This window comes from Colius striatus, chromosome 3 (assembly GCF_028858725.1).
Source record: "Colius striatus isolate bColStr4 chromosome 3, bColStr4.1.hap1, whole genome shotgun sequence".
NCBI lineage: Eukaryota > Metazoa > Chordata > Aves > Coliiformes > Coliidae > Colius > Colius striatus.
In genome coordinates, this window is record NC_084761.1 from 69,745,095 (window position 1) to 69,758,903 (window position 13,809).

At 42.4% G+C, this 13,809-nt stretch overlaps 1 protein-coding gene across 4 annotated transcripts in view; it reads right to left on the bottom strand.

The window, feature by feature from the left end:
* Nucleotides 1–12,885: 12,885 nt before the first annotated feature.
* Nucleotides 12,886–13,809, bottom strand: part of CEP135 (centrosomal protein 135) — a 36,607-nt gene continuing 35,683 nt past the window's right edge. For all 4 annotated transcript variants that reach the window (XM_061993707.1, XM_061993710.1, XM_061993705.1 and 1 more), the window contains one exon: nt 12,886–13,360. In XM_061993707.1, coding sequence (XP_061849691.1) covers nt 13,339–13,360 — 22 coding nt within the window. In that variant the 3' untranslated portion in view covers nt 12,886–13,338. The remainder of the gene's footprint in view (nt 13,361–13,809) is intronic.

A 13,809-nucleotide genomic window follows, 5' to 3' on the forward strand; every position in this document is an offset into this window, starting at 1 on the left:
GAAAAATTACTATCAAATTGCCACCAAGAGTCTTTCCTATTCTTGACAGCACAAAGCCAAATGTAGCACTTGCAAATCTGTGTATACTGCAAGGTTCACCTAAATATGCAGTCATGTTCACGTAACCATAGTCTTTCATCTAGCTCAGTGCTGACAAAATGCCACATGTTAGCAAAACAGAGACAGCAGAGTATGTTTTGTATCCCGTATCCTATGTATCTGGTCCTCAGTACACCTACCTCGAGGTCAGCTGCCAATCCTCAAATCTAGGACAATACTCACACACCCTGGCTTGCAATGTACCATTAGATGTGTCTTATAAAGAACCAAAGCTACAGCATGTAGCTACAGAAGCTCTATTTCTGCCCAGGAGAACTGGCCTTCTCTAACTGGTCACTGCTGTAAGGATGAAGAGCCATCCCACACACTTGAAAAATGAACAAGTGTTTTCACAAATACCTTGGAAGAGAATCTGAGAATCAGCTAGAGTGAAAAATGGCATTACCTTGTACTGGTTTTAGATCTGGACCACATCAAATTGAAAGTGATCTCTCAAACCACTCAAGCTGCAAGTTGTAAATAAGCATGCTGCAGATAAACCGATGCAAACTGCTTTCCTGCAGCTATTGCTGCTGCCACTGCTCTGCTCAGCAAACAAAAGCACTGGGCATCCTACTGGTATCACAAATAGGTCTTCATCTTCTCTTTTGCTCTGACAATGTAGAATAGTTTCATGAAAATGCCTGGGCTGAGGAGAAAATTACTTCAGTGACTCTTCTGGCTTACAGTGCAGCTGCCTCTTTCTGACACAGTCTCTGATCAGAAAGGCACCTGAAGACTGCCTGGAAAGATGAGCTTTCAGGCAGCAGGAATCTATCCTTTAGCTGCTGGAGAGGGTGTTCCAGCAGGCAGATGTCCGAGGGCATGTAATCCCAGGCCTTCACTTCACAAGAAATATTTGTATGCTCCAAAGCTCACATACTTTTTTCTCCCCATCCTATTGAAGGAAACTAATCACATAAATCATGCAGTTTGTCAATTATCAGGTGTTGGTATCAGGATATCAGATCCTAATAACTTATGACAGTGTTCAGCAGGTTGTATTGGTGGTTGAAAGATTAATCTACTCGCCAGAAAAAACCCACAGCAGGGCTATTTATCACAACCCACCCTTGCCCTCTCAACAAATGTTGGAACAGAGCGGTTGGGAAGAACAACAAAACCCACATGTATGAGTTGAGGGTGCCTGTCCTTCCTCCAAACATGAGCAGTGGATGAAGCAATAACTGCCAAAGCTTCTGAGCTGAGAGTAATATAGCACCATTCATCATTACAGCCCCCAGATGGGCCGGCGTAGGCTCCTGCAAAATATCTACCAAGCTTGGAACAGAATTCTGAAAGAACAAGAAAAATGAGCCTCATTGTTTTTTCTCAGCAACTTAAATACTCTGTCAGCACAAGGTTTCCCCTCAAGAAAGGTATAAAAAAGTGCCTTATTATGAAGCAGTGTCTTATTTGTCACTAAGAAGATGAAATTGGAAACTAAAGCTCTTATCTTTTGATCTTCTTGTCATAGGAGGCAGCTCCTTTTCATGTCATTTGCAAGCATTGGGGAGGTACTTCAGACTGGGCTAGGTCACAATTCCGATAGAATCTGATCTTTTATGCTTATCACTACTACCCACTGAAACAAAACCCACATATTTTAAAATAAGTCAGGATTGCAACAGCAAGCCTTAATTAGTTTTTGGTGCCTTTAGCTAAGACTTTAATTTGAATGCTTGAAAAATGTTTTAATTAAGCCACCTTCTGCCTCAATTTCTCCAGATTATCTTCCTGCTTCCGCAACAAATGCCACAGATGCCGGAGACCACAGCTTCCTTTAGCATACGGCAGTGACTCACGCTGAGGGCAGATCTGCTCTGTGCACTCAGTAAAGCTTCGGTTACGTGAGCAAAAGAAAATTCAGCAATATCATTAAAGATTGAATTACAATAAATACATGCAAAGAAGCTAAATTCTTACCAGAGAATCATAGTTGTGACCCTTCCTCTCACTTGCAAACTAGGCAATTCCCTTTGTCAAAAAAAATGTTTCTTTCACATCTTTTATTTTGCACACCCAATCAGGAGCAGTATGGTGCAGTATGGTCTTTACATCCCCAGTGTTGATCTCTTTTATCTGAGAGAACAGAACAGAGGCTGACTGCAGTAACAGGTGTCACTCTCCCAAAGCACAAACACTAAGACACAACCACGGGCTCCCAGGTAAGGTCTGGAGGACTGTGTAAGTCAGAAGAAAGACTTTTTTGGTGTTTTCCTCCAAACTGTAATTACTTCTATCCCATAGGCTCCAATGTGACTTTACTAGTTGTGTGATTTCATCTCCCTTGGCTCTTCATCATCTTTTCCTTGCTTTCTCAATCCCAGTTTGCACTTGTCAAGGCTTTTGGTATACTGGGAGTCTCTGCCAGCAATCCAACTCTCCACCTACTAGCTTGGTCTATAGCCTACTCCTTACCAAGTCCCAGTCATCTGCCCCAACATTTTCACTCCCCTTGACATTCTTCATGTCTCATGTTCACATACTACCCTGCTTATCATGTAGTCCAATTTATTGTGAAATCAGTACCCATGCTGTCCAATTCTCCTCTTCCCTATGTCACTTGGATCTCGGGTTCCTCCCAAAGCCATCTGGCTCTTTGGTACCACTTCCTGTCCAAGCACCAGCAGATGAACTTCTATGAAAAGAAGACAGGAATGGATGTCAAATTTGATCCCAAACAAGAGATTACGGGAAACTTCTGAACCTCCCCGCTCACACATCTACTCACTCTAGAGACATCACATACAGGCAACCCTGCTCAGCCACAACATTTGTGAGGGGTCAAGGTACAATCTGGTCCGCACCAGGGACACTGAAGGTTCATATGACTACGGGAAACCTCAAAGAGTAACCTGCATGTTTCACCATGCTGTTGAAAAGAATTCAGCTATATTTACATTATTCCTGATTAATGTTCAAATTCCAAAATCCTGAAAATCTCAATTTGATGATCTATTCTGTGGCTTCAGTTTTGTTAATGCCGAACCAATTATGTGTCATCTGGTTGAGCACAGGCATGGAGAACATTGCTTCAAAACAGCCTCATGACATTTGAAAGCTGTCGCATCTTGTTCATCCTGCTACTCTTCATTAATTGGAGCTGAAACAATTCCAGACCTTTCAACCTTCCTTCATAGGTCGTATGTTCCATATCTTTATTTTCATTTGTCTCCTCTGGATTCTCTCCAATTCATCCATATCTTTCTTGAAGTGTGCATCTCAACTGTGTGCGGTGTTACAGCTGAGGAGAATCACTGCATGTAGTGAAAATATCATTTCCCACGTCTTCCTTGCTGGTGTCCTATCTATACATCACAATACAATGACCGTCTTTACAACAGCAACTCCTCAAGTAATTTACCATAAGCCACAGCTCTTCTGAAGAATTACCACCCAATTCCTTCCTTAATACAGCTGGTAACTACTATTTCTTTGTCCTGTTGAATAACTTAATTCCAACTCCTGTATATTCAGTCTCTCTCTGATCAGATGTCAACTGCAGATGTAGCAAGAACCACAGAGGTCACTGTAGAAAACACTCTGTAGTATTGGATGTTAAACAAACATGCACTCTCTCATTTTATTTACCAAAGTTTTCACGGTGAATGTGTAAAAATGACAATATTCTGGAGACATGACAGAAAATCTGGGCAGACTTTCATGAAGACATCAAAAATTGCGTATCTTCAATAACAGGATCTTAGATGTTGTTAGACACAAACCAGAGTGACAATACCACGTTTCCAAAAGACCTTAGGCTATATTTTTTTAACCAGCTAAAACATTTAAATTCTTAATTAACCATTTGGTTAAATTAAAATGAAAACTAGTCTGAGTCATAAAGGCATGTGATGAACTACAGCCCACATGGTTAAACCTTGGCAAAGCTTTGTGCAATGGAAAAGAGGCTTTACAATGGGGAAGACAGTTCAATTTTAATGGCAGATGGTACCACTCAACCCAACTTTACCACATCTGCGCCAATAGATACCCACAAATACTACAGATTCACATGAGCTTCTATCACTGTTTTTCTCTTCTGGACCAGACTGCTCCACGGATCACTGTAATCTTTTTGGGTTTGTTTTCTATGCTAGAGTTTCATACATGGCTCTATGAAAAGCCACAGAGAAAGACAGCACATTATTTTGAAGAAAACTAACTTTCTTTGAAGAGCAACATGAAATTGGCAACATTAAACTCGTAAGGTTTGGTTCACTTGAATTCCCCCTCCACATTTCAACCTAACAATAAATGTAATCTCTTACATGCAGCACCGCCCTACAGAAGCCTCACCACAAATCACTAGATGGAGGTGCTTTATGAAGCTGCCCAAGTCTGACTGCTGACTTTCAAAACACAATGAGTAATGAAAAAGCTGTTCAAGCAGGTCAGCAACGTGCACAGCACTTTGCACACCCCAATATCAAAGTGCAAGGAAAGTTGCTACTTGTCTGCATCGCTGTCATATCATTTTTCTTAAGGCAATAAACACAAAGAAAAGCTTGCACGTGGTGTTACCATTAGAATGACATGCTTAACCATGTCAAAGCATCGTTGGGATGTGAAGTATTTGACTCAAAAGATTTGACTATGTGTGTTGGTTAGCAAAAATGAAGGTAGTCAGCAGAGAAGTCATTAACAGCCCTTACTTAACTTCATCACTCAGTCTCACTAACTGAAATCAGATTAATATGATTGCTTTTTTTTAAATGGCCTTGTCAGAAGCATGACACTTGCTTTTCTGTAACTTGGCATGCAGCATGCATATACAAAGGAGAAACTGAACTATGTTTAAAAATGTATTGATGTGCTTAATATATTTATAGTGGCATCTGAATCATCTTCACTTAATGTGTTGTGCAACTGCAGCATAAGCCACTTAGGATAACACGCAGCAAGATCTTTACATTTTTCTCCCTACCAAACTTAAATTAACACTGTGATTCAGTCCATGTGACGACACACTGGCTCTTGAATAGTATTAATTAAAAATTATTTCTTATCAGTCATCTTTATTTCTTTATAAGACTTCATAAGTGTAAGTGTAAATGCTGAGTATAAATGCTGTACATTGTATTTTAGTTCTTAAACACAGAAATCATGCCATATGCAATGGATAGAATCAAAAGGAGCAAACGTCTCTTCAGGAAGTGATGGGAAACAGTAAGCATTAAGATCTACACAGCAACTCATTGTTTCCTAAAGCCAGAAGTCACAGAGCCTCCATGGAAAAAAACCACACTTTTTATCCATCACTAATTGATTTTAAAAAATAGATTAAAAAAAAAGAGAACTTGGCCCATCCAGTGAAAGTACCAATGTGATTAAAGTTAACACTGCAACTTTAGGTTGCCTTTTATCACATTATTTAAAACCATTAAATTCTATTGTAATGTGCACTTCATCCAACTTATTAAATCTTACTCAAACACATGGGATCAATGACAATATATAGGTGTTTAGAGCATCTCAACATTTACATCGCACTGGCGGAAGCTATTACACAACTACACTGCCCCAAGTCTGTTGACTCTAAAGAAATCAACTGTACATTTCTAACATGCCAGTAGTAGACTTATCCATATTTGCTATACCTCTCTTACTGGGGCCTTTACAGAATAAGGGCTGCAATTTTCAAATGTGGAAAAAACGTATCTTTTTCTTCTCTTGGTTTGTGAGGGAAAATAGACAAAACACGGTAATTTAAGCTTATGCTGTCTACCTAAAAATTCTGTTTACATTAGACTTCATTGTACAACAACAACCAAACATATTCATATTCATAAACTCATCATCCCACTCCAGTCAACACTTATTATGTAATGTATTTCAAAGGAGCTTACCTGACAACTACAGTAGGAATATATTGAAATAACCCTAAGCTGCATTACTTGCACAGATATATCAGTTTCCAGTGACTAAGGTACCTGTCAAAACAGTGTTCAGAGTGACTAAGAAGCAAACCAGAAGAAACTGCAAAAGTTACTGCTGCAATCAGAAGTGTGAAACTAAAAAAGGCTGCTTTTTAGTGTCTGCAATTAAAATGAAAAATTACTGCCAAAGTAACAGTCCTTCTTAAAAGAAAATTTATTTTGCCTCAGTTTTCAGGAACTGGATGTTAAAAAAAAATAATAAATTATCTAATGCATTACGAATTCAGCAGCCCTACTACCTGGACAACCTCACAAGACAGCAGACCAAAATAAGACCGATAAGGAACAAACTTAGAGAAAAAAAAAAAAATGAAAGAAAGAAAGAAAAACAGAAGTCAATGCCTTCACACAGAACACAGCAAGACATTCATACTTTACACTAACTGTGTTTGCAACCAGTGCACTTTCAAAAACCCCATTATGCAGCATGTAGGAAAAAAGAAAAAGTCATTGCTCGTAAGTGTGAAACCGTTCTCTCTAAATGCAGGGTTGCCCAAATGGATATTTGGAAAAGGGTCCTTAATTTTAGGACAGGATGCTCTGAGATATATTTTCCTATTGGAGAAAAGACCCAGTAACAACCAGACACAATCTCTTTGCAACGTGCCATATTTATTAATAAAGGCGTCGAGGTAACTCTTATCATTATCATCAAACTGAGACATAAATAAATAGACAAATCACTTCCGTATAAAGTTTCAATGCACTTCACAGTGTTAAGTTCAAGCTCATTGTTGCAATGAAATATTCAAAGCCAAACACAACCTATAACCCGATGAATTGATAGCAGCTGAGGAAGAGTTGGATTTGTCAATGTGACGAATTCCTGACCTGTATTCAAACCACATAAACTAAGTTCTATGAAAAACTGCTACTATGTATACTGAAAACATCATCAATGGCTTTGTTGAAGAAACTCATAGTACCCTTTATGCCCACTGATGATTAATGTTTTGATACAATCAAAAGACTTAATTATCTATGCAAGGTATAATTAGGATTATTTCAGCAGTGGGAATTTCTTCAGAGTGCACTACTGAACACCAAAAAAAAGTCATTTCTGACTCCGACTCATCACCTTTTATCTGTTAAATTGAGGACCTGCTAGAACTACTGCTATTGGATAGCTTTAATAGCTCAGATTCTGAGAAAAGAGCTCCTCTCATGCAATTCCTATACACCATTTGGGGCACATAGGGAAAAGCTGGCTGGGAATATAACAAATTATGTTATGTATATCTTTATTATTGACAGAAGGTCTGTTATTAGGCCTGGGGTTGTAAATTACTCTCCCCTTTCTCTGTGCCCCCATCCCCCCAACAGCAGATCGCTTTCCATGCCATTATTGTCAGGCATATTAAATTTTCAGGACTCACAGTTGTGGTTTCCAGGTCTCTATTTACTCCTTGAACCGTGTTTTTAACTGGGCATTTTTACACCTAAAAACACAGCACACAGGCACACACGTTTCGCGTGCTGCAACTACAGAGAACTGACTCAGGCTAACACCAGCAAAATCAATTAAAAAAGCCGACCCCTCATTCCACAGAAATCTCTTACTGACATCTAAAAGACCCGTGTGGCGTGTATTTCTGTCTCCAGAATAGACAATTTCTGACTGAAGAGATCGCGCAAGACAACAATTTTCCATGCAAACCAAGATTCTCTCCAGCCTACCTTCTCCGGTTCCCAAGGAAAGGGTAAGGAAGGGAAAGGCTGTGCCGCTGCCTTTCGACCCGCAAAGCCGCCGATTTCACAGCTCATTGCAATGGGGCGGCAGCTCCGTGATAAATGGCTTACGAGAGCTTAAACAAAGCAATGCCACTCTCGAGAAGTACCGTGCGAAACAAAGTCATCTTTATGACAGCTCCTGCTTTACAGCCAAGCTGACAGAATACAGAGCTCTAGGGGAAAAGCTAACAAAGGGAAAACAGAAAGAAATGGAAAGAACCAGCCTGACCACTGAATCCTCCGGCAGGGAGAAAGCGGAGCCTTCCGAAAAACCACCCGCACGCCTCCTTACACCTTTCAACGAACAAAGGCAGCTGAGCATCGGTGGGCAACTACTCACCTGTGCTGTCTGCCCGCCTGCCCCCGCCTCACACCCCGCGACGGCCGCTCCTCCTCGGCATCAGCGGCCGAAACGCCATGCGTGGCGAGAACCGCCTCGGATGGGTAACACAAAGCGGCGCTGCCGCGGCCACGGGCACGGGCACGGGCACACCCCCGCGCCCACAGCTCCACGCACTCCGGCGCCTCCAGCACACAATAGCGGGCGGCCGCACACGGCACGGGCTGCCGAGGCGTGCAGCGGAGGCAATGCGCTGCTGCCGCCCGAGCGCCGGGGCTGCGGCGGAGCGCCGGGGAAGGCTGCTGGTCTGCGGCGCCCCGGGGGACGCGGCCGGGCTGCGGGGCCCCGAGGGAGGATGCCGGGCTGCGGCCGGGCTGCGGCCGGGCTGCGGAGCCCCAATGGAAGCTACCGGGCTGCGGCTGCGCTCCCCCCGCCGCCAACAGCTCCACCGCAACGACCTTTGCGCGGCGGGGAGCGGGGGACGACACACGGCAGCGCCCTTCCTACCTGTTCTCCCTCTCGGTGCCTCGCAGGGGAGGGCCGCGGGCCGTGTCGCCGCCCGTCGGATGCCGCCCCATGGCAGAGCGGCCGCCGCCGCTCACGGGCGCCCCGCAGCGCCGCGCCCCAGGCCCGGCCCCTCCCGACTCCCACCCTTCGCCCTCGAAGGAGCAGCGTTCGGCTTCTTTTGTTGGGAAAGCAGGAAAAGGTACGGCTGGAACCCTCCGGATGCAACAAGATCCCGTGGGTGCTTGCACCAGTGCGTTGCCCCGACAGGAGAGGGCAGCAGCTCTGGCTGCAGCCAGGCTCTGAACACCGATTTGTTCTCATCTCACAGCAAGACCAAGGTCTGAATCCAGCACCTGACTAGTGCTAGACCTGAACAAATATTTATCCCCTTTGTTTACTAAAACACGGGAGGAATAGCAAGAAACATACCAAAAATCAGCTGTACTCCAATCTGGCGGTGCATAAAACAGCCTCCCTTCTTCTGTACACCCTTAAATCACATAGAATCACAGAATCTCAAGGGTTGGAAAGGACCTTGAAAGATCATCTAGTCCAACCCCCCTGCCAGAGCAGGACCACCTAGAGTAGGTCACACAGGAACTCATCCAGATGGGTTTTGAATGTCGCTAGAGAAGGAGACTCAACAATGCATCTGGGCTTTTGTAACCCGCTCTTCTGGAGCCCCTGATGCCAAGTCAGCTGCCAAGATGTTACCAGTGCTGCATATTGCTTTCCCAAGGAGAACACAGTAAACTCAGTTGTCTTAGTTCCACCCAGACTCTGACACTTTCTGAACTGAAATTGCTGATGTGATTCATGACCTTTCACTGCTGAGGCAGATGATGTGTTTTGGCAGGCAGGTCACCCAGTTCAGATGCTCTCTAGAGAAAAAACTGTACAGCTTTAGATCATGCCTGCTCCTTCTCTTGTTTGGCCCAGTCGGAAGTCCTCCTTCTCCCACTCTTAGAAGAAACTGGGTCTTACAGAAAAATAACACCTGTGCTGGGTCAGACTAAGGAGCAATCTCACATTTATTTTTTTTGGTCTCTGACTGTGCCCAGTTTAAAGGAAGAATGGCACTTTAGGCAATAATTTACTGGTACTCTTCCACTCCTCTGTGATTTGCAGCTCAGCGAATTTCTGAGTCAGAAGTGATACTTTTGGGAAAAAAAAAAAATCTAGCTCTATGACTCCTGAAGAAATAAAAATCACTTTTTCACCTGTAGTATTCTAGAGATGATCAGTCATACAAGCCATGAGAGGCACAGTCCAGCCCCTTTACAGTCCCCTCATGACTGAAGGTGTGGTATCCAGGGCACGGATAACTTGGAAATGAAGCTCATGCGCCAGGTCCAGTGTTTAGAGGGCTGTTAGGTATGTTGACTGCTATCTTTACGTTAGCAATTATATAGATGTCTTTATTTCTATCCAAAATATATATGGACACACATCACTTCAAACTTTGCAGTGTTGCTTTGAAAAATTCAAGGGGTTTGCTGTGCTTTCCTTTGCTGCTGTTGAAGCACTTACTAGGCAGTGGAATTGGGTGGTACAGATATAAACCTTCAGAAGTAGCCACCAAAAAAAGGAGGTGAATTCAGCCTTTGCCAGTTCCTGCAGATCAGTCAAAATGCACAATTACATCAGACTTTTCTTGACAAACGTTGATCTTTTCACTTGGCTGGAGAAACTAATATAAGTTGGTTTTTTTTTCTTAAGAGCTGACAGTTTCTGCAAAGCAATGTGGTCACAAACCTCAGGAGCAAAGTGATGAAGAGGCTTCAGGAATACAGGGCTTTCTTAGCAATTGTTTCACTTTATTAGGTGTTTCTAGACTTTCTATGGAGAAAGCCGCATCTGTGAAGTACGTGCCATGGTTGCTAGGAGAGACACTGGCCCGCTAGGTGGCACAACTGGACCTTTAAAAGCCAGGAGCTAGCCAGGGTGCTCGTCTCCTGCTCAAGACGTTTGATTTAAGCATTTATGCAAAGCAAAAGGGTACAGATAAAGACTGCACACAGCTGTGGTCCCGTAACCCACACCTCTCTTCTCAAATAAAGAGAAGCTCCTTTGGACTTGGAGGCTCAAGAAAAAAATCCCATCAAAGTGAGGGATCTCCTGCAGACCTGGATTTACGGCTGACTGACCACTCTGCAACTCATTTCTATGTTTGCATTCAGGCAAATATGTCTGTCCCTGCTCTGTAGTATTAACATCAAGGAGAAGCAGCCACTGACACTCTAATTTAGCCCACTTTCTTCCATTTGCCATCATGCCATTCTGGTTAGTTTTAAGCAAACAGTAATTCCTGCACCATCACCTTGAAACGATACTACTGCAAAGCTGTCGGAGTAGCTCTGCTAGGATGCTGCTGAGCTAGCTGCACACGCAGCTGGGGTGAGCATCCATCACAGGATAAATTCCAACACTCACCTTCACTGAGCTATAATGTAGACAAGTCTAATATTGAGACAAAACAATGGCAATGCAACTATTTTTATACTCATCATTTTAAAAAGTCAGTGATCATTGTATAGATAATAAGGAACAATTCCACTACAGCTGGATTGGCACATCACAGAGTCACAGTTACCCCTCTGGTGACCATCATAAAGTCTCACTCCCAGTTCAAAGTAGGGCTATCTACAGCAGACTGTCCAGGACTGTGCCTCACTGGGATTTAGTTACCTTCATGGATAGGGACTACACAGCCTTTCTGGACAGCCTATTCCCCTCTTTGACCACCCTCAAGGGAAAAAAAAAAAAATCTTATGTTTAAATGCAATTCCCTGTATTTCAATTTGTGCCCATTGTCTTTTTTACTGGATGCCACTGACAACCAACCATCTCAACATTTTTACTCCCACTCATCAGGTATTTATCACAGACTAGTAGGGGGTAGAAGGGACCTCTAGAGATCATCTAGCCCAACCCTGGTTCACCTCAATCAGGTCACACAGAAACATGTCCAAGTGAGTTTTGAAAACCTCCAAAGGAGACTCCACACCCTCCCTGGGCAGTCTGTGCCAGGGCTCCCTCACCTGGACAGTGAAATAGTTTTTCATATGTTTGAATGGAACTTTTTGAGCTCCAACTTCATCCCACTACCCCTTGTCCCATCCAGTGAACTTGCTGAGGGTACACAGATATGTTACGCCTGAGCCTTCTCTTGTCTGCAGGCTGCATGCCCTCAGCTTGTTGAGCCGAGCCAAGCCTCAGCCAAGATGCTCCCATCCCTTCCTTGTGTTCAGGGCCCTTTGCTGGACTTGCCCAGAATGTTGCTGTTGCTGTGGCATGGAGAGCCGTGGAAAGAGGACATGCCTGAGGAGTTGGTTACCTCAGGCAAGCCATATGTGCTGCCCAGGCAGGGAGCTGTGGTTGCCTCTGTAGCCAAAAGTGTGCTGCTAACAGCCCCGTGCTTCAGCTCTTGCTGAACAGTGCATGCACCGCAGCCAGGCCTTCTCTCTTCCCTCGTTTGGCTGATAGTGACAGTGACAGTGGAGGATGAATGGTAAGATGAGCTCTGGGAGCTCACACTGCTGCAGCTGTTACAATCTTTACAGTACCTAAGAAGGGGCAGGAGATGAAATGAAACTGGAATGTCTGTATACATAAAGCTAAAGACCAAGGTACCACAACTGCACACAAAAGGTTTCTTACGCTCTTGCCCCAAAGAATGGTTTTTAAAAAACCCAAGAAATCTGTGGTCATGTGCTTTCACTTAGGAATAACAGTATTTAAATAGGTCAGGCTTGCCACACATGCACCAATTTCTGAATAAAATCTTTTAAATTGAAAGACTGAAGCCCTAATCTTAACCTTTTTTAATCCACATCACATAGGACTCTCAGTGCTGCGTACTTCATTGTCTAAACATGAAACGCTCCTCTGCTACATACACCGGACATTAGTTCTCATTGCATTTACCTGTTAAGTTTGTCACAACATGAAGGCTTCTCCAACAGCTTGAGCTTAACTGAGTGAAGGATTCCATATTTTGTTCTGACCTTTTAAAACCAAAATATTGAAAATATCTCCAGATATGATTTAAAAATGTAATATAAATGACATTACCATTAATTTTATTATGTTTAAGGGATTTCAATATACCTTAAAAAATAACCTTCCTCCGCCCTTTTTATTTAATATTGAGATAATACTTAAAATGTAGTTTCACACAAAGTTTAAACAAATGAAGATGACTAGTTGTTACATTATTATAACATTAATAAAAAAAATCTGTTTTTTAATTAAGAAAAGGTACAGTACACAAAATGCATTCACAAAATAGATAATATCTTTAAATAGCGCAAAGAACAACATGTAAACAGAACACACTTGTTAAAAGCCCAAACAGAGAATATTGTCATGAGTGTAAAATATACACTGGCTCAGCAGTAAGACAATCACGTCTGTTATTCTGTTAGCGCACACAAAGATGAACAAACTTCTGCAACCACGTAAGAAAATAGAAGTATAACAGTAAAATGAAAACACGAGATTGTCATATCAAGTAGTCATTTCCTTCTTATTATTTTGATGTTTGCAAAATAGTAGCAAAACTTAGCCTTGATACAAAACCCATCCATCAGCCAGCAAAACACAGTGACCCCAGCCAGTTGGGAAATAAACATTTTGCAAAGTTGAGTGCTTCACCAGTTCTCAGAAATTGCTGGTAATTGTTGCTTTGAAGAAATGTTTCAGTTGCTAAAGGAGTGGTCATTCCTTGAAGTTCACATTTCTGGTGGAGAAAGAAAAGTTTGAAAATGAAGCCAGGTACTATAATTTTACTAATGAATATCAGGATAAAAAGCAATAATTAGACTTAGCCTCCTCATGTTCTCTTCGCTACTCCTGAATATCAGCTATTACAGCATGTGATCTACAACTCTACTTTCAGTTCGTTGACTTATTGCTCAAATGCTCAACAAAGTAAATGAGAGACAAGAAAGAAGAGAAAATTGTTTGAGAAGATTAAATCAGATTAGAGAAAGAAACAGCTGAAACACTACAGAACAGTAATTACACAGTACGCTTTACTGTGGTAAGCTCCCAGAAGGAATAAATAAGAATAGTTTAAGATAGTGATAGTACTACTGAGATCATTCTAATGTATTAATCTATTGACAGGTTTAAAAGGCAAGGTAGCAAAAAATTAAACTGTACATTAATTCAGTTATTAAAATCCAC